Genomic DNA, 22,339 nt, shown 5'->3' with positions numbered 1-22,339 from the left:
TTTTCACAATTAAGACACACCTGAACAAAAACAGGTGCACGGAAAGACAATATAAATATATCTCATATGTTATATTTTAACCAATTCGTTTTTGCCTTTAAACTTCACTGACACAAATTAATTTAAGTATACCATATTTAAAACGCCAACTCAGATTATAAATATGATGCACAAGGGCTTAGTAGCCTATTGAACACAACTTTGAATTACTGGGAATTCTTGTGAACACTAACAAACTCAAGCATACATACACTACAATTAAATTACAATATAGAACTTTGAGCCTATATGCATCCTCACAAGGACATCATTGTTTGTTCTCGGTACATCAAGCCAGGATTTGTGAATTGAAACAATCTTTCAGAGATTATGAAGGACAATCCTATTACATTTTCACCTGTAATAAATTGATTTCTCTCTTATGACTCCCAAATTTATGAATGTACCCATATGAAGATGTCATATTTATTTTCTTGGTCTACATCACCATTGAAATAAAATACAATCTAATAAACAATATTGATGACCCATGGATACAGCAGAAGGCGATTATAGGCGACCACTGAGCTACACTGTACAAAGTGATATTATGTCAGCAAGGCTAGGAAGGTGTACCCACAGGGGTGGCTGATGACTCAGAGGAAAGCATGACAATAATTTGAATGTTCCTCATCGTTAGTGTGTGTGTGCATTTTCTCTACTTCCTCCTGCCCACATTTTCTATCCGCCTGTTACGCACACAAACATCTACACAAATGCAGCTGTAAACACAAATGTTAGTGCGTGTGAACACAAGTGTGTGTATCTGTGTGGACACACACACACACACGTTCTCCATCCCTTCCAACACACACAAGCATTTCCCATCCCTTCCAACTCAAAGAACACAAAAAGAGCCCAGGCCTGCCATCCTTTCTATCTCGAGGTGTGAGAGTGGGTGCGGTATGATGAAGAGCCCTCAGCCCTCTTCCTCGTCGCTGTCCCTCATGGTGATGCCCTGGAGGCCGTCTCCAGCCTTCACCACCACCGTGGCCTCCTCCACCGTCAGGCGGCTGTACACGTTCTCGTAGCTCTTGTTGTTGAGCGTGCCGTCCAGAACCCCTTGGAGACGGAAGTCCCGGTATGTCTTCTGTCGGGACAAAGCAGGAGACAAAAGCAGTGGATTAACACACGGGGAATAGGACCGTGCGTGAACGGAGGGGTGACGGGAGAAGAGCCGTCCCCTTTCATGGTCCACACAAAGGCGAGGGACGGGGGCTCAAGGCCATCAAGCTGCGCTGCGATTGGGCAGCTAAAACTGCGGTGCAAGCTGCAGTTCGTCAGCTCTGTGTGACTGAGCAGATCTTGGAATTTCTGAGGTTTGGGCATTTTTTGTTGTTGCCGTTTTTATTAAAAACTGAAAACAGTCCACAACCATTTTTTTCTGACCAAAATTTTTTGTGACGTACGCTACATTTATATATATGGAATCTACTTATTATTTACAGTCTGCTATTGTTTTTTATGAAACACCTATCTTCACTAGAGGCTTCTGACCTGCATTAGAGCCACTGCCAGTTTGTGAAAGACATGGCTGCCATTTCAAATGATAGTATTCTCTGTTCACTGGAATTAATTCATGATTTGTAATAATAATCTCTAGAAAGAAGCGTTCCATATTTGTTTTTAAATCAAGAGTATTTGACACGCCAAGTATCATACATTAAGAGCAGCTGACCTAAAAAACACAATTTTCATATCAGTCACTACAAATAGGTAGTAAAGCTTGTTGACCAGAGTCCTTGTCTACAATAAATTTTCAGACGAGACCACTTAACTTCTAAGCTCAATTTCCAGACCATGTGGTCCACCCTGGCTGCACATTCACACTTCTCGAACCACCTGTCAAAGCCTGTGTTACCTTGACGATCTTGATGAGTGTTTTCAACTGGTACATGTGGAGCTGCAGGTCTAGTCTGTCTGTAAGCCACACACAGACAGCCTTCATGGAGCTTGTGTACCATTGCTGTGAACACACATTGACAACAGACAGAATGACCAGTCAAACAGCAGGTATCCATCACACTGAAACTCGAGTTACAGTTAAAATAACACATTTGTGTCTATACTTGAATTAAAGGACTGGTTTGCATTTGTATACAACACAGTACCAAGATTGCCTGTTTGAGCACACAGCTACCTCACAAAAACAGGAAGGGTTTAATGTTAACAGACTTATACAATCTATGCGTACACATTTGTTGGGGTGATAGTGACCACATTTTAACACCTACAATGCTTATAAAAAAATTGAATGACAATGGCCACATTCAACGAAAACTGCCCTGCCATGACCCCCCCACACACACAAATGAACATGTTTCAATCAGCGATGTGTCAGATTCAAAAACATTTTCAATGCCCTGAAACTTTGAATGAAGTAATTCAAGTATATGGTAAGTATATAAATATAATTGACATAACACTCAAAGGTTTTGTTCCAAGACTTGACTATCAGAATCGGACACTTCGGTGGGAAAATGCTTCAATAAAAAGTGTCTTTTATTAGTTTCTTTCATAAATACTTTTATGACTTTCTTTAATTTTCAGGGACAGTTACCTTTGTGTAGAAAAGAAGGAACTTTTCCAATTGCTAGGTTCTACAACACCCTCTCAAAACACAACACAAGGTTAAAATATGTGGTTTTAACCTTGCAGGATTCATGTAAAGCCATTAGAAACTAAAATAAGCTAATTACAATCAACTGAAAGCTGGAAAGCTTTTTTACTTTCAATTCATTGTGTGTGAAATATCTTTTCCACTTTATAAAAGCTTTCTAGAATCAGTCATAGCACCAGCAAGTAAGAAGGATTTGTTGTTTGTCTTCAATATATATTATTATTATATATTATCTTAAAAAACTATATTATAAATGATTGACGGCAGAGATGGCTAATTTGTAATGAATAAACCATGATTATTGACAATTAACAAGGCTTTTATGACTGACATGTGGAGTGGAATATATAGTCTTAACCTTTAATGAACTGATGTTATTTTAACAGAGGAGCATTTTGCAGCATCAAATGGTATGGTGATATGGGAATATGGCAGGTGTGGTGTACAAACTTCAGTTTGATGTGTTTGTATGATTTGTTGTTGAATTGTTGAAAGGGACATGGAAGTGTTACTGAATGTTTGGAAAAAATCCACTAAATATAAAATCAAAACCAAATACCATTTGATATCTCTTCATAAAATTGGAAAATGTACAAGTTGAAATTAACCCATGGATGGACTCAGAGCACACTAAGTATTGACTGAAAAAAAATAGTGTTTGCATGTCTGATTCAAGTTTAACTTGTGAATTTGTATAATTACATTAAGTACTGTGCTTCACACAACATCCTTTACTGTTCAGCCAACACTGAAGGACGGATATTGAAGAACTGCAATGTTCCTGTTTCCATCAATCTCCTCTCAAGTGAGTACACCTGTCACTCTACTCAAGTGACAAACCATGACCAGTCCTAAGTGAGTGGTACTGCATCAGACAACCTGTCTGGGAGGATAATTTCAGCTCCCTGTTCAAGAGATTCCAACTCATTTCACTTAGTATATATCTGGCTTCTGGTTCCACAAAAATAAACATTAATACCGGACTACAGGAGCATATTTTTGTGATAATAAGCTCAACGGCAAACTTAACGAAGCGAGCGTGGAAATTGAAAATGGAGAAGCTCTCTAATTGAGCCAATTAGAGAACGAGGAGGGAAAACAGATGGAAGGAAAAGGGAAAGTGTGTGTAGGTGTGGGTCTGTGTGTGTGTGTGTGTGTACGCCGGGAAAGTGGGGGGCGTTAAATAGACAAGTGAAGACGGGGAGTCGCCGGGTGGGGGCGGGAGGTTGAAGTGTTTGTTGTCATTAGTCATCCAGGAATATTGTTTACGTGGCGACCGAGTGGAGCCGCATATTTATGGCTGTTTTTTTGACGACGTGGTGGTAATGACACCCTTAAGTGTCATAGGGCTGACTTGGTTAGCTCGGTTATCCTGGTCTATAAGGCCCCCACCCACGTAAAGGGTCCATCACTGGTCTTAATTAGGGCAATTTGGCCTCTAATGTGAGGAAGGTGGGACCGGAGGAGTTCAGGCTAACCCTCTCGATTAGTGTGTCTTGTCTACCAGGTTGTTGTCCCCGTAGCGCACACATGCACATCCATCTACACATGTGCATGAAAGCATGTATCTGCTAACTAGAACACATTTATGTTTATGTTTTAAGTTTATGTTTATAACCACAGAGAGAGAAAGATGCATACTGTACATTTGTATTGACTTCAATTGACAAGCATGCACATACAAACACACACACACACAACACAACACTATCACGTGGTAAGCTGTGTCAACAGATCAATATATATAGATGCTATAATAATAATCAAACATACACCCCCCACCTCTCCTAGTTAGTGCAGAGGAGTTAATGCACATGCACTGAGAATCTCAGTCAATAATACACACGACTGTGTGTGTTAATGTGTGTGTGGTGACATGAAGAGACCTCATGGCTATCTCTCCCTCTTGGCGCATGACTGTTTGTGTGTGAGGACCATTAGGACGAAGCCTTACCACAACTCATCCCCCCCCCCACCCGCTCCCGCCCCCCCCCCTGCACCAACCTGGACTGATGGCTGACAACACAGCATCACTCCAATCTACTCTTTCACCTCCTGTTTAGCAACCTGATACCGCGAGGAACAAACAATGGGCTGGGTGGGATGATGGGAGTCAATTTATGTGCATCGTGTTCGTGTGTGTGTGTATGGACTGACTCAGGCGGCGGTGTTATTTTGTTTAAAATGTCTCTCGCTGGGACTTTGCATCTCTCCCGTAATGCCTTTGCAAGCTTGCGTACGGGGGGGAGGGGGGCTCAGGATGGAGGGGTCGGGCGCTGGGGGAGGGAGCGGAGGAGCGCGGACCTCATGGAGAGTCACGTCACAAGTCTGCGTGGTAAACTGGTAAACTGGTCCACTGACACTCTAGGGGGTGAAACTAATCACAATGGGTTCGAGAAGGGGTTCTTTGGCAGTGCGAGAGAGTTTGTCACTCCCTGGTTCATTCACCCAAGTTCCCCATCACAGTTTGCGGGGTGCAGTGTGGTGGGATTAAATAAGAAGGGACAGAGAGGAGAAACAGAAAGACAGATAGAGAGAATTGAGACGGAGCGAGCTTGTAATGTATTGAAGGGAAGATGAGATGGAACGAGGAAGGGGGTCATCTTTGACAGAAAGAGAGGCTGGGCGGAGGGAGGAAAGAGAGAGAGGGAGGAAGGAGAGAGAGAGATATATTAGATCAGAGGTAAAAGCACTCGAATACCCAGAGAGAAGAGCATGCGGGAGGAAAACAAGACAGAAAACACACATGGGGGTAAAATGAAAATAAACCAGTGGGAGAGTTGGAGCAGATAGTGAGATAAAAGAGAGAGGTGTGAGGAGAACTACTAGTAGTGCGTCAACATTTCTGCCCAAACTTTCAGGTTTGATCGAAAGAAACAAACAATGGACAACATTGTAGCCGAGAACGCCATTGAAGTCTACCCACAAAACACACAACGCCTATGCATGCACCTGTGTACGCCCCTTCAGCATACTTGTGCACACAGAGGTGTGGGTCAAAGGGAACTCACGTCAAACACTTTCTCTGTGTACATCTCCTCGTTTACACGGTCTCGAAGGATGTCCTGGTTCTGACGCACAAAGGTGATGTAGGTATCGGCCAGGTCCATCCCTGGCTTCTGCAGGGGCAGGATGGAAGAACATTGAGATGCTGTAAGACAACTCTGTAGAACGATAGCAGAAACCTTGGTTGTTGCTGTTCAGACAGTAAGAATAGTCATTTCCAACTTTATAATTGCATTTGGAAATGTCACAAGGTCATTATTGTGCCGACTCAGATTAGATGCAACAATAATGATTGGCTTGCTTTACATAATCCTGCTTAGTACATGGCTGCAAAAAAAACCCAAAACAATAATCTGATACAAAATATTGTTTGCGTCCGCCAAAATTATTGTCCATTAAATACAGGACTGCGTCCATAGCAACAGCTATTATTAAAGTATATCATTCATAGCAGCGAAATGCCATTCAGATAAAACAGACTGTAGACATTTTGTAACTAACCAATCAGAATCATGTATTAAAAAAGGTTTGTGTGCATTTATGTAGTAAACTGGCCTTAGATTAGGCAACGTATACAAAGTCAGTGCCAGTGAAATGGCAGTCTGGATAAGGACTATTTCTTGTCCGAGTGCAAGGCCACTAATCTATACTGTTCCTTTGGTTCTCCTAATTCAAACCTTCAACTCCTACCATCTATTCAAAACACCAGGCTCCAAGGAATTCAAAGGTACTTGAATAAGAGGTCCATTCAAACGGCAAATTCCAAAGCCAGTATGCTAACAAGCTCATTCTCTTGAATCTTCAGCTAGATAGAAAAAAAAAAGAAAATAAATCTTGTCCCTTTTTCTCCCCGTCGGAATAACAAGCTGTAGAGCTGCTACCAGTAGAACGTTTAGAGCATGTCAAAGCAATCACTTTTCTGGGGGGGGAAAGAGGCCAGGGGCAGAGAAGAGGGTTAGCTCCTCTCCCATTCACACCCCCCCATGTTAGGAGGAGATTACTACTGTAATGCTTATTGTAATTGCTTTGACATCTTTCACACCCGCGTCTCTGTGGCCCAGATCGCCTCCAGGGCTTGTTGTCGGTACAGCGCTGCGGAGCCCGCCACACACATTCCCTGTGGAGGAGAGACGCACGCATGGATGGGGGGGAAACCTGTGCCGAGGGACCCTCAGCCCTGTTTATCCAGGCACGGTGGAGATGACTGCGATTGCTAAATTGTCAGTGTGACAACCAAAGCGGCAGGTGGGAAGCTGACCTCCCCCACAGACCCCCCGCCCCCCAAAAGACCCCCCCCCCCTCCACTGGGCTGATGGGCCTGGTGTGGTCATGGTAAGGTGAGAGCATGTAAACAGGTCGCTCCTTCTTCCTGGTTGGTGCCATTGTGAAGCTGCCTCAGGTGTGGAGAGGGTGAACTGGTCCTGGTGGGAGGTGAACTGGGGAGGTGAGAGGCATCTTAATCTAACAGCTTCTATGTGTGTACAGAACAATGTCTGTCAAAAGGTCAAAAATTCACTTGAAGGATGCATGCTGATGTTGGATTTTACCAACTGGAAACTTTTGTGAAGGTTAAAAAAATTGACCTTGAAGGGACTTTTTTTTCATTGTCAAGATTAACTGCAAATACACAAAGATTTCAACAATAAGGTTGAAAAGTTTAAGTAATTTGCTTAAATCAAGGAATACTTTAATTTCATTCTGAATGAATGGAAATAAAAGGAAACAGTTTTTTGATGTACTGTTCTAAAGAATTACCTCAGTAATGTACTGATCATATTTTATACTAAATTTAGTTAACAGCTATTAGAATAGCTGACATCCTAAAAGTCCATATAAAGCTTTATATAATCTTTAAAATAATTTCTTAGTCCCAGATAAATATTGGTGGTATGTACACTTCAACAGAAGCTTAAACACAACCTCATCTCAATGCAATTCCTGTGCACACTCTGATTCCCTTCTGATAAGGTGTGAAAAATGTGAGTTCAAATTTAGCTTCAGTGACTTTAGATCGGGTTTAGATTCAAATGAGTGAAAAAGGTTGCAATCAAAGCAAATGGAATTGTATTTGGATCTACAGTAGAAACTGGTGATGGTGGTGGTGGGGGGCATGTTGTATGCATGTTTGTATCTCGGGAGAGTTAGGTGTAGGTTGTAGTCCGTACGGGGCCTAGTGTAGATGTGTGCTTGTATCTGAGGAGGTAGGGGTGACGTGGGGGGTTAAGGGGGTTAAGATGTGGTGTCAGAAGGGATAGGGTCTGATCATTGACAGCACTGTCAGGATGCCCCATTCCAATGGAAGCCGACGGGAAATCTAACACTTCCTGCGTCAGTGCTGATTGGCAGTTGTGGATCTGACGGGGAAGGGGCTTTGTGTGTGTGTGAGCGTGACAGTGAGTGAATGTCGGGATATCACTCTCCCCATTGTGTCCCGAGGCGTCCATTCCTCCCTTTAGCCCGAGAGACGGGGCTTTCACTCACCTCTCTCTCTACCTCCTCCCTCATCCCTCCCTTGTTACCACCCTCCTCCTCATGCCCCCTCCAGGGACGAGGTGACAAAGGCAGCGTGACAGACAAGCGCAGCGACATACTTGGGATGTCGTGGGCAGGGCTCCGGCGCAGCGTGCAGGATTGCTACTTCGCACGGTAAACACAGTCTGGTCACGCTCCTTTCTTTTCAAACGGTTGCAATGGTTCATTTCCCTCCCATTCCATTTCCCGACCCCCCACCCCCTGAACCCTGTGTGGGCTAACGTCGGACCGTCTGTCCACAGCACACAGTGCCGTGAGCGTGACAGATTAAAACTGTATTTACAAGTGGGAGTGTAGGGGCACGGCACAGACACAGGGTGTGGGAAGAGACCTAAGAGCGCGAGGGCCAAGGGGCTGGCTGAATGCGAGGCGTACAGTAGGGGGGGATGCCCAGTGTTAATGACTGCTTAACCTGAAGGGGATAAGTGCTGGGAGGAGGGGAAGCTCGAAAAAGGAAAACCAAGGGACAAATGCTTGATAATTACACAGCACTGCTGGCCCTCATTTCCTGCCCCGGATCCGTTTCCCCCAGGTGCAGTTTGGTAGGTGTTTGTGTGTGTGTGCGCGAGCATGTGTGTTGTTGGTGCATCTAGCACACTTTTCCTGTACACTGCGTGTGTAAATTGTTTACAGTATGCACATGTTCATGTGTACAGGTTGAACATGTTTTTGTGCGTGGATATTCACAGTAGGCATACGTGACTTTGCTATGCCTCCAGTGTTTTTAGTCAGTCTGCAGTCTGCCAGTCCGTCTCCGTTCGTGTGCATATGTCTGGCTGTGTGTGTCTCGGGCGTGTGAATGTGTGTGTGCTATCAGAGGTGTTTTTCTGATCTATGTGAGTATGTTTCGAGTGTGTCTGATCCTGGCGCGTGTGTGTATTTGTCTGGTGTGTGTTTCTGGTTTCTGTGTGCGTGTTTCTAGCAAGTGTGCGTGTGTGTCTGGGATGCGTGTGTGTGTCGTGTTGCTTCGAGTGTGTGAGAACCACAAGGGCACCCTGCCAACACCCAGGCTCTTGAACGGCAGCCCTCACAAAGAAGGGAGGGAGAGATCCTCAACTTTCGTGACAAGGTCTTTGAAGCGCTTCCTGCTAAAGGCCACAGCTTCACCGACCAGCTCACTCCCCCCACGTCTTTATCCCACCTGTAAGAGGGGCTTAGACGATTTCGGTTCCCGTCGCACAAAAGCACAAGGTGGAGGTTACATTATAATTTCAGGTGAAGAAGAGGGGAGGGCGGGAAAGGGGGGGTGGAGGAGTGGGTGGGGGAGGGGAGGAGGAGCAGTACTCTGATATTCAGGCCACAGTCTGGTGAAGGAGGGACTGGAAGGATGGGAAGGTGAGACGAGGACAAACAAGGTTAGAGGTGTGAGGGGTTGTGTAGTTTCAGGGTGGAGCTGCTATGTCCAACACTCTTATCTTAAAATGAAGTACATATCCCATTCCCCTAAATAACAAGTAATCCTGTATATCTGTATCTGGCCTCCATGCCTAGGTTAGGGCCAGTAGGCAGAAGGATAAAAAAAAGTGCTTGTATGTGATTGTTACCCTGGGCTACTGCTCCTCCTCGTCAACAATACACGACTACTTCAGTCATGCCAGAGAGTCTGACCGCTCCACTATATAAGGTCTATATACTGAGATGGAAAAGCACTATGTTGCCGATCATCTTGAGCAATTAACTTAACTTCTTTCCGATGATTTTATTATCTTTTTATAGTCAAAGTAGAGTCTCTGGCCACTGTCATGTGCATTTCTCTCATGAGGCTCTCTGTGAGCTGATGAACAGCAGCCTACTGCCTACCCACACCTCTGGGAATCTGAAAAAAAGTTCAAGTAATTGGCCTCTGCGTTCTTGAGACACTGCACTTGATAACGGGGAAGCTTTGGATCCAAATGTGATATTTCTTCCATTTTTACCCACATTTAACATTGACATCTGATAACGAGCCACACAAATGCGACCTAGATTGAGAGCAACTCTACTGCAAATGAATAGGTTACTTGAATATAAACAAACTCAGAATTTATTTGTATTTATATATTTATGCTTTTTTCAGAACTGGAAAAAACACACTCATACTCACAGGGACATCCACATACTTGGCAGCTGCTTTCACCTTCGAGTGCGGGGAAAAAACCCAGAAGAAGCAAGCAACAGTTCAACTATGCAGATCTGGTTTCAACAAAATGCCACATTGCTTTTATCATCTGTGAATGGACTGTCTCAGCCTTCTCCTGTCAGCAACAAAAAAAGTAAGGCTACTTACCGTGAAAGAGAGGATTGAAGAAAAGAATGTCCCTTCGTCGTATCTCGAGAGCTTGGCGAGAACGCTATCCAAAACCGCGGCAAACTGCCAAAGGAACAGAAAGTCAGAATAGTTAGTATTCCATTTGTAAAAGAGGATGGGCTTCATGTCTTAGGAGCCTTTGTGTAGCCTTTTTCAATGTTTTGGTCATGTTCTATATTTGTATTTTATTTTATTGTTACAATCAAAAAACATTAAAAGGGCCATTGTCTGTGTGTGCTCCATGCTTGCTGCACCAAAACAAAAGCAAACCTACAAATAAAGACAGGTGTGACTGGGTAGGCTCGTCGATCAGAAATAAATAATATTATATGATAGCAACGTTGCAATCTAACAATAAAAATCTAATAAAACAACAACCACACAAACAGAGAAACAGCTGAATTGGCATCTCAGTTTGCTGTTCGAGGCGCCCATGTGAGAAACATTCCACCTGAATGTTTCACTGGCCTTGACTAGATTGAGTACGACTCACCTTTGATACGAGAGAGGAAATCATTTCTTTAAAAGCATCATCGATCAGAACATCTACTTTGGAGTGGTACTGTTGCTGAGGACAGGGATGAGGAGAAGAGAACAAGCATTTTAGAAACTGATGGGAAGGGGGGAAAGGGAGTTCACTGTAACATAAATTAAACTCACACACACACACTCCTCTTTGAGGCAAAGGCAAGGCCAAATCTACACACCCAGTCTGAACATCAAGTCCCAGCCCCCCCCCCCCCCCCCCGACACTAACCCTTCCCAACACACACACAGACAAACTCTCAATGGAGTTATCCTCCCCTTCCAAAAACGCTTAGGAGATTTAAAAAAAATCTTCCCATGTAAGGCTGAGTTAAGCAGCTAATAGGGCCATTATGTGGCTGAATTGCATTCCCGATCGCGTCGGACGGCGATGGAATTTGAAGGATACTTTTTGTGCTTGCCCACAATCAGAGCAGCCTTGTGCTTTCTGCAAAGCACCGGCCCAGCTGCGAGCACCAAAGGCTCACACTAGATTCAATTAATCCGCCATTTCATGTCTCACCCCTAATATTCATGGCACTTTTTTCCTTGAAAAAACACAGCACAGCCGAAAAGGAGAGAGGTGTATGAAAGGAGAGATAGAGAGAGTGTGAGTGAGAGAGAGAGGGAGAGACTGAGTGAGTGAGGAAGAGGTAGAGGGAGCTTCTATTCGCTGTGCTGAAAGGCAGTCTTTGACGCTTGCACAGCAGCAGGGGAGTTCATCTCTGGGTGACAATGCCCTTTCACGCCGTGTCTAAAGAACAGCCAAATTAAAAATTTCAATCAACAAAGCCTGCAGATCGGTGACAAATTAAGGGTCTAGGGAGGTCACCGTTGCCAGTCTTATTTTTTATTTTTTTTCACATTCCTCTCTCTCCTGTTCCCCAAAAATGGCAGTTCCACTAACTGAAATTTTAAACTAAATCTTAAGGGCTTTTTTTTCATTACTTCAATTAAAATGACCTTTTGCTGTTTTTTTTTGACAGAGGAACATTTTTGAAGTTTTATCCACACTTACAGGAGATTAAATTATGTGGTCTTTGCCAAAACTCAAAAGAACAATTCATCTCTTTAAAAATATTCATTTGGTTGGTAGCCATTAAAAGCCACTTTAGTACCGCCCCCCCCCCCCCACCACCCAGCCAAAGGCCCTCGCTCATGTTGTGAAATTCAACCCACACCCTCACTCCCCACCCTCATCTTTTATACTGCCACTGATGACATCAAAAAAACAACAAATTACCTTTTTTTATAATTCTCCTTAGAATTTCATTAAAACACATAGAAGACTCCAGGGCAAAACTAACAGCTAAATCACTGAACAGGCCACGACTGAACGACTCCCTACGTCTCATTGCTACAGCTTCTGAACCCCCAGGACTGAACCAAACCAGAAGGAATCTCAGATAGTTCATCCATCTATTCTATAGTGTGTGAGAATGGGGGATATTATGACATGTTAAGAAACAGTCTTCAGGACAAGAGGAAACTGCTAACCCAATGATTTAGTTTAGTCTATATCCACTGTCATGACTCCAACCCCCACAAAGTTGTGAATATAATATGTTGATTTTGTCTCCGATAAAATATCTGGGCACTTTTTATTTTCAGGCTTTTAATGTACATTTTAATTTACTATTAATATAGAGAAGATTCAAGGTGTGAATTCAATTTCTCGGTGAAACCATTACAATATCACTTTCAAGGTTAGAAAGCTGGTGATTTATAAATGATGATAAACTATATTTAATACTTTTCTCATATTTAATATAATTGACTTTGTGAACATATATGTACCTGATTTTGATAATGACGTGCTAGCAGGCAAAGACAAACGCATCATTATGAATAAAAGAGCAAGGATATACAAATGTTGTGGGAGAGGAGATAGAGGCACTTACCCATTGTTTATCACTCTTGGATTCAAACAATGAAGGAGTAAACATGGAAATGAGGCAAAAAGAATGAGGTGAAAAAAACAGGCAAAATCAACATCTTACATTCAATTGCATTCAGGCAATAAGGGTACGTTTGAAACATATGCAACATCACTTACAGATTTATCTCAGCACTTCAACCTATTTGACACAAGATGCACACAGTAGACCATTCCTTAACATTTCTCATGCACTGGAAAATGGGGATATGATTTCAACTTGCAATGAATCCAAATCTTGCAAGTGGGAAAAACTTAGCATGATCATTGTGTTCCATAAGCTTACAATAAATATATACAAGAAAAACGACAAAATGTTAATGCTTAATGTGACCTCATTAATGGCAATGTGGCCATTTAGATAAATTATTTTCTTACTTCATTTCTGCAAATTTGTAGACTTACTAGAATATCCTATTTGTTATTGTTGATTTGCTAAAGAGTTTAATTAATATTGTTTATATTCAAATATGATTTAAAATACATAATCTGTTGGATGACGATATTGCATTCAAGCAAGAATATTTCGAAGAGGTAAAACCCAGTCACAAGAAACAATGATACATAATGGGGCCCCTCCCTAAGTTTATGTCCAGCATGTGTTTAAGTATGTTTGCATTTATTTAGGTATGTGTGTGTGTGTGTGTGTGTATGTAGGTACTATTTAGGTACTATTTGTGTGTGTGTGTGTGGTCTGTGTGTGTGTTCCTTGTGTGAAATTATGAGTCACCACTCCTTGGAGACGGATGGAGAGTTGAGCTGAAGGTCAAGAAGACAGTGAGCTTAGCACTCTGTATGACATTCTGTATAAAAAGATGTTGGGTGGTGAAGGGCTTGCTTTTGGTACATTGGAGAAAGGCATTCTACGGCCGCCTATTCATGCCACTGCAGCCTCCTTTTCCACCACTGCTTTTTGTTTAATTAATAAGAGATATGGAACAACTCATATAGATTGTAAGGTAGCTTGTGGCACAATAAGTGGTAAATTGCATGGAGAATAGAATGGAGATAGAATTCGTATAAAGGAGAAGGGCATGGAGAGGAGACAATGTTTTGTTGCCAGCAGTCCAGACATTCCGATATTTACTGAGGAAAATTATTGTTTAGGTTTTATGAAAAGTGACTGAGTTTGTATCCAACCCTGAGGTGACCGGAGGATTTCCCCCAAACCTCGCCCGAATTTTTAGTTCTCCTCACACAACATGAAGAGGTGGTTGACCACGGGTCCTACCTCTTGACTTGAGTCCAGCACACAGAGCTTAGAGCACTGCTTCTTGGCGTCCATGAGCACATTGAACATGGTGCACACAGAGAGGGAGACCCGGAAGTCAGTCGATTTACTGGCCTTCTGCATCCTGGAGTCAAACGCAGCTTTTGTTCTAAGGATAATGCAAAATAAAAATTAGCAACATTCACATTTTTGACCTTCATGTCTTCACTTGCTGTGAGCCGCTCCAGACTGCAGCTCACACATGAAACAACAAAGACCTACACAAGGTCAAGAGTGCGCTCTAAAGACGAGCAGCAAACAACGTAATCTGTAATGGAGCGGTGTGTAAAGGCACACAGTCGTCAGAAAATCAAAAAATCGAATCAAGAAACAAACGTGTAGTGAAAAAAGAACACTAACACAAGGTTCAAAGCCTGTTGAGTGGAGAGCCCTGGAGTGAAGCAGCATGCACCCTGGGTCGCGACCTTACTCACCTTTTGACGCATGCCTCCATCATGTCGCTGGCCATGAGCTTCAGTCTCTGCTCCAGGTGTTTGGCAAACTCAAGCTCGGGCCAGTGCAGGTCCACGACAAACATCTGAAGGGCGTCCAGCTTCCAGAACAAGTCTTCTGAAGTGGCCGAGCCATTGCTAAAGAGGTGAAAACACTCCATGAATAAAAGCACACGATGAATGTCCACGTCATGTGTTTTTGTGAGGAAATGCTGAGAGAGAAAATAAAAAAGACAAGTCATTTTATTTGAAGAAAACAGGGATATCTTGATCAGATACTGAGCCAAACACGTTCATGTCTCGGATGCATGGCTTTCATTTCTTCTGACACCAACATCTAGTGTGGCATTCAATGAAAAGGATTGAGCACACTGTGGATATGCATCACTAAGGTTCTTCAGAATGACATTTTTTTATAGATTTTCTTGACTTCTGTCATGGTCACCCTGTGTACAGTATACCGCTTCTGATATTGAGGTTCTTCATGCGTTTGTATCCCAAGCTTCGTGACTTTGCAATCACATATCTACACTAGTGTACACAAACTCTCACATTTTCATATGCATGGCTGACAGGCACCTGACACACACACACACAGCCTTTCCTCTGCTCAAACTCATTCACAGCTTCCTGAAAGAGACTGCTGTTGCACACTTTACACGGATGTAAAACAAACCCGTAACACTCGTGGTATAGTGGGGTCTCAGTGTGGCATTACCGAGACACGAGTGGGCCAGCTGCAGCGACACGCTGCTCAGTGCCAGACAGTGTCACGTTCTACAGTTCCAGACAGTACACCCCATCAGTCTGGGCAGAGAGAATACAGTCCAGTTCCTTTCCCAGCAGTCGCAGCAGACTCAGAGCATCCAGTCCAGACAGATGGAACTTCATGGTCGCCGTCTCCCCGACGTCTCACCCAGGTTACATAGCAACACATGGCAACCAGCGCTATCACTAGCATCAAGTGTACAGCAACCAGAGTGAGAAGAGAGGAGGCGGGAGGTGGAGGTAAAAAAAGCACACTCGCTCCCTCCCTTTGCCTTTAAAAGACTGTTACCTTCACAAGTGGAGCATGTGAGTAAATCATTTGGGCAGAGTCTGTGGTGCAATTAAGCGCCTGGCAGAGAACCCCCCCCCCCCTCTTCCCTCCCCCCCTCCCCCCTCATGTCTAATTAGGAGCGCTCCTCTATGAGCCTGCCTCCCCCGGGGGAATGGGACGATCCCACACGCCCGTCTGTGCTCGTTAACAATGTGCCAATTTCTTTCTCTTTTTTTCTTCACAAGCAAGTGAGCGAGCGAGACAACCTAAGGAATATGCATCCTAAGGGAGGGGGGAAGGAGCGGAGGGGTGTGGGTGTTGAGCGGTGAGAGGCTTTCTCAGAACAGAATCAGCTACCCACACCAACGCCCCCCTCTCTCCCCCTTGCCTCCCCACCCAACAGGCCCCTGAGAACAGTCTCCACGACTGCTACAGTTTCGCCCGTGACCTCACCTCAGAGGCACACATGGTGACATTTTCAAGTCTTATTTCCCAAAAGTATTAGTTGGGGGATGACTAATAAATTGGTTGTGCTTTGAAAATGTGCAACGATCGTGTGACGGTTTAGTTTTCCCTATCAACATTTACATCTTGACAACACTCACACATATCTACAAACAAAAATAAAGGAACTTGACTTGACAATCAATTGTTATGTTAGCAGGCGGGTGAATGTGTTGCTCAATTTGTTTGAGTTGAAGAGAGTAACTGATTGTTGAAAGCAACTTCAGTAGATTAATAAAGACAAACACACTACTGAGTCTGTTTACAAGCAATAGTAAAACACTTTTGCCTACTCACAAAAAATTGGGTAAATTAATTCCTTGCACGCTGAAATCAAATAAAGAAAGATACTGTACAATTCTAACATTTAGTTCTAAATCCATTCTCATCAATAGATAAATAAATTAAACATGTCATGCATTCTATCACGTGGCATAACTGGAATGTATCTCATATTGTGTGTAGAGTCTCTATCACTTGATAAATGTATATTGATGTGTACATTATACAACAGCAGATACTCCACAGTTTGATTACAACATTCACAACCATGCCAAATAAACAACACACATGCTGTACTGTAGCATGAAAAGCTGGTAAAGCAAACTGTAATTTGTCATGTTGCTTATTTAAAGTCCAATAAACCACACTTGGCTCTGAAACAACTTAGGTGCATTGTCTGTGCATTGTACCGCCAGGATCTTTCCTAAATTGGCTTTGATTCAGGAGTTCTGTCAGGTGTGAAAACACATAGCATAGCATGTTGAGTAAAAGCATGTGACTTAGCGATGCATGCAAGTAGATGTTATTACCAGCATATAGCTCCTGCTTAAGACAAACAGTCATGAATAGGAAGCAGCAGGAGAAATGTACAGTTAAAACATGACCACAAGCACGTATTAATAGCCTCCCCTCACTTCTCCAACACACACACCTATACATCCATGTCTGTCTTCCCTGAGCAGTCTAACTGAGGAGATATCAAAGAAAAAGAAGAATCTTTTTACAGGACAGGTTTTGAATACTTAAAATGTTCAAAAGATGGTCAAAAGCATTCACAGTGACTAGACATGTATACATCGATACATGTATTTTGTACATGTAAAACACTAATATAATGTGATAATGATATCACACAATGATTTGGAAACTCTGAAGTACAGTGACCATTTAGAATTTGACAACAGTGGCAGGAAACCAAATTTGACGTTTAAGATCCACTTCAGGAAAAACCTCAACGCTTCCTTGAAATGATATTGTGCTTGAGGAACATTGAATAGAAACTAGTCAGCTGTCTAAGGTCTTTGCACCCCTATACCTAAAACTCTCCCTATAGAGCATTATGTACCACACTGGCAGCGCTAGGCGATGAGGAACCACACGTGCAAACACCACACACACACAAGTACGAGACGTTTCATGCCACAGTCAGACCCCGAGCGTGCGCCCACCCATACACACGTGCTGTCGCACAGCGGACCCATCCAGGCTGGCGCAGAGAAGCTGGGCATTGGCGGCAGGTTGAGGGGAAGGTTGGGGACTTTGGGCAGAGGCACGCTTGGTAGGTTGTTGGTAATTGTCCTGTCAGGGAGAAGTTTAGACCAAAATGTCCATGTGTTGGGGGGGAGGAGGGGGGGAGAAAAACGATTCTGTTGTCCTATTCTCACTTTTGGATTTATCACATTTCATGACTTTCAGTGAAAGTGAACAATAATTAAATGCATCTACAAGACAGAACCTCCAGTATGCATACCGGAGACTATGCATATCCACGACTGGTCATGATGTTGGTATTTTGTAAACAATCATACAATGTCAGTCTTTATTTTTCACACTTGTGGTGAGAGAAAAAAGAGAGAAAGAAACAGTGGGAAAGAAATGAGAAAGAGAGAGAAAGAAAGAAGAAAAATAAGAGCGTGAAAGAGACAAAAGAGAGGGCAGCCTTACTTGACAGACTGCCAGGTTTCCTGCTCGAAGCCTCGGTGGATGGACTGGGCGATGGAGGACTCCATCAGGTCGATGTAGCGCACCACCAGGGGCGTGAACAGTTCCTGCAGGTGCTTGTGGAACGCCCCGTCACACAGGTAAGCTAGGAACAGCAATGGAGGGAGGCACCAAGACATCGGTGTTCAAGGATTAAACATTTGAGGTTTGCACGCTTCCTCGTCATGGTCGTTCAGTAAGTCGTACTGTATACGTTTTAGTTGGTGGCAAGCATGCGGCACTCAGAGAAATACACCATTGACAGGGACACGTCACAAACTGCAAAATGTTTATGAAACGGGAGTCATATTTGGTTCCAGTTGTTTTTCCGATCAACTTTAGTTAGCTGAAACAGAACCTAGATTGATAAGGTGCGTCAACCACATACCATATGTTACAATCATTTAGCCACAAACCTTCTGCCAAGAACAGAAGAGACTTAAGTCATCAAAATGACAAGTGTCTCCACAAGTCACTTGTCATCCGCAGCAGTAACATATGCGCTCTCCCTTCTGCATGTACCGTATTCATATTCTACAAATCAATGAGATCGATGCCCAACCTGCTGTGTTTAAAGAAGGAAAAAAAAGGGGATGGACGGCCACAGGTGTGAGGGAGTCGTGTTGAACAGGTGAGCAGGTGGAGGGATCAGAGTATCAGAGGGATTCACCAGATGGGGTATGGAAGACTAAAAAAAGACTCTTTTGAGAATGAGCTACCGTTGTGATTCTCTTGTCTGTGTGGACCCTATTGATTCCTGAAAAGGAAGCTGATGTGAGGGCATTTCAGTTTGGTTGAAGACATCTAGGAACGAGGACAGAGAGGGAGGCGGAGAGAACAGGGAGAAAACACACACCCGATGGGCAAATGATGGATGGAATGACATTTGCAGATACCGTACAGCAGTGATGTAGACATACTGAGGGAGTAGGAGAGCGAGGGAGACAGAAGAAAGAGAAAGAAAGACAATGCCCTGGTGGGTCTCTCAGGGCTTCATTAGCTGCAATTCTCCTTCGCTCCTTCATGATTAACACTAGCCTTTTCATCCTCTCAAGAGACCTTCCCTCAAAACCAACTCCGTTCACACAACGTATGCAGGCGTTGAAGTGAGCATTTAAATAATCCTGACTACACCAGGCTAATAAAACCTGGTGTGATTTAAATAAAATACGTTAGAAAACAAACATGGAATTACAAAAAAAGAAATCCAGGCTTAATGATTGAGAGTTTAAACAGAAACTTCAATACCATATTTTGTAATTACGTTTTATTTTATATTGATATGCTTGAATTGTGTTTACTTCAGTAGTGTTGTTTCCTGAGTATAATATGAGTTACTCATCAATTTAAGTTTAACTATAATGTAAATGTTTTTTCCAACTTAATTACATAATTGGGGTTTCAATTATAAAAAAATAAATAATTTCTGTGTCTGACATTTTCATAATATTCTCATTAGATTTCCTCCTTAGACTAATTTGACAGTTGGAATAATTACATAATTATGAAAAAAGAGTGAGGACAGAAAAATATATTTGCCAATGGTAATCACACACATAATAACTTAAATTTTTTCGTGTTTGACAATTATACCTTTTTGACTGTGTGTCTTGAGATCTGTTTGTATGGTCGATGGATGACTCATTTGCACAGTGTGATGGAAACTTCTGATTTAGCCCCCTCACAGCTGTTAGAGGACAAAGCCCCACAATTAAGAGGTTAGAATAAATACAATTTGGGGTAGAGAGATAAAAAAAAATGAGTTTAGTTTGATGGACATTAAAAAGACAAACGTTGCAAATGTGACCATTAGAGCCTGTTGCATGCTAAATTAAGCAAGATATTCAGTTGTGGTTTACACTGAATATCTTTTGGTCATTACAGTTCCAGATTATAGCCACATTTCCTGTTTTCCTTGTATGCGGGCTTACTGACTTCACATTTCCCATCTCAAAACAATATTTTAGGAAAACATTTAAAAAGAAAAAAAAGAAAAAAAATGGAAAAAAGTAAGACAGCTGTGCGAAATTAATTCCAGTTTGAACAAAATGAGAGAAAACTCATCGAGTCAGGCATCTTAAACCATGCTTATGTCCTCCCATCTGGATGAGATGGCTTCTCACATTAGCCAGGATGACAGGTGGACGAGTTAGCTGGATGAAGGTGCCTTGCAATGATCCCTCTGACAGGTAAACATGCCGCGGTCACCCACCCCTCGGCTTCCCTCTCCTGGCACATGTTAGTTAAGGTGTGGCTGTCGCCTAAACGAGCCATCATTAACCTCCTCTCGTTTCTATGACATCGTTGGTGTTATTTAGTGCTCTAAATGGCGTGAACATTTGCTGGGAAATGTGAGAGGTGTTTTTCTGCAGATAGATTGGGGCTGTGAAGTGGTGTGCCCTGTGCTTTAAATAGGGACGGACAAACCGAAGGGTCAAGGATGGACAAATGGGGGATTTAACAAAGCAGGCAGTGGGAGGTAGATCTGGGTATAACAGCAAGGGTTAGTCACATCACGCTTACTTTCCTTAACTGAGTTTTAGAGGAAGCTGACAACCCATACATTGACATATGACTAGGGGGCAATTATGTAGTAGTTTTATCAGATTAAAGACACCAGAAATGCATGGCGTGAAAGCATGTTTTTATGATTGTTGACACCATAGATCAAATGTTAATTTTAACATTTTGAGTTTCATATTATATCCATGCAGTGGTATCTTCCTCTAGTTCCAGAAAGTCTGAATCTCAGTATTGAAGTGGCCAACTGAGTCCAAACCTTGTAGAACTCTAGAGCAGGGGTCTCCAACCCTGTTCCTGGAGAGCTATCTGCCTGTTGGTATCAGCTCCAAATACACTTATTTGGCCTGATTCAACATGAGCTTCCTGATCAACCAGCTCATTATTAGTATCAGGTGTGCTAGATTATTGTTGGAGGGAAAGCCTACAGGCAGGTAGGTCTCCAGGAACAGGGCTGGAGACCCCTCTGCTCTACAGTACATACAAGCCTAGAGGTTTGCTTGGACTGAAACTAGATCGCGTGTGAGACACATGGAAGTTACACTGATTCGGTAGACGGCCAGGATTAGGAAAGGAATTCAGAGTTAAGTGCTTTTATCGCTGCTATCAGGTGTACTCTATTGTGTTACCATCATTTTTACTTCTTCAAAAACTGTGCACACATAGTTTAACTGAACACTGAATAACCTTTGGTATGAACATTGTGAATTGAAACACTTACGGTCAGTTCGCAGGAAGTTGTTAAGTAGCTGAAACAGGGGGAAGCTATCCCATGAGTCAACGGGCTGCACCTGCAGGGCGCCGTCCATGTCCACGGTGTAGAGAGACAAGAAGGTCTCCGCATGCTCCGCCATCATCTCCGGCCACCACGAGAACGCCTGACAACAGATTGATAAAAGGTTACAAAAAGAATGGCATTAAGGAGAGGAAAAATGAGGACTATAAAAGAAAGAAAATAGTAAAGAAAAATATTTTTATAAACCATGAATGGCACAAAAGAAAAAGGCACACACGCACAAAAAAAGAATCTTAGCCATATCCATCATTTCATGTTTTCATAATCTCATAACATAATGCAGCATGCGAAAAGCCAGAGGAGGATGTGATAAATGACAGAGAGGAGGGCGAGAGTGGTGAGATCGAATGAAGAGGATCGTGAAAAGGCAAAGAGCATCGCCTGTGTAAGTCAAAGCAATAATAAAAAAATGCAATCAACAGACATCACACCAAATGTGCGATGACGAAGATGAAAAGGAAGACCTTGAGAGCACAAAAGGGTAAGATGCTAACAGCGGGGGATGTGGGGAGCATCAAAGCTACCTCACAAATGTGTCGACCAAGACCTATTTGTATGCTTATTCACTATGCACATTCTTTAGCAATTACGTTTCCAAGGTGATGTTATACAAAGCTGTCAACGCCATAATAAGCTATTATAGTTTGTTGTGTGATGAAGATTAATTTGAGACCATCATTTCGATTTTAATAAATTCAAAAGAAGTTCAAGCAATTGCCCAATACAAACCATGTGTAGGCTATTATGTTTACACATAGGCCTATGTAGTTTCAGGTGTATATGAATCAGTATTGTGAAAATGTCGATATCTTCTTGACACTGACAGTATG

The 22,339-nt window shown here is 42.8% G+C and overlaps 1 protein-coding gene across 1 annotated transcript in view; it reads right to left on the bottom strand.

Annotated features, from left to right (window-relative positions):
* The window catches only part of cadps2 (Ca++-dependent secretion activator 2), a 93,946-nt gene continuing 71,607 nt past the window's right edge, over window positions 1–22,339 (bottom strand). Inside the window, 12 exon segments of the mRNA XM_084672306.1 lie at window positions 1–1,129; window positions 1,901–2,005; window positions 5,671–5,778; window positions 10,281–10,313; window positions 10,464–10,547; window positions 10,978–11,052; window positions 12,911–12,925; window positions 14,177–14,324; window positions 14,650–14,805; window positions 17,672–17,791; window positions 18,158–18,299; window positions 21,435–21,591. Coding sequence (XP_084528432.1) covers window positions 959–1,129; window positions 1,901–2,005; window positions 5,671–5,778; window positions 10,281–10,313; window positions 10,464–10,547; window positions 10,978–11,052; window positions 12,911–12,925; window positions 14,177–14,324; window positions 14,650–14,805; window positions 17,672–17,791; window positions 18,158–18,299; window positions 21,435–21,591 — 1,314 coding nt within the window. The 3' untranslated portion in view covers window positions 1–958.

Source organism: Hypomesus nipponensis, chromosome 14 (assembly GCF_054491055.1).
Source record: "Hypomesus nipponensis isolate SF chromosome 14, ASM5449105v1, whole genome shotgun sequence".
NCBI classification, from domain to species: Eukaryota; Metazoa; Chordata; class Actinopteri; order Osmeriformes; family Osmeridae; genus Hypomesus; species Hypomesus nipponensis.
Note: the sequence above shows the minus strand (reverse complement) of the source record. Positions and strands in the feature narration are given on the sequence as shown.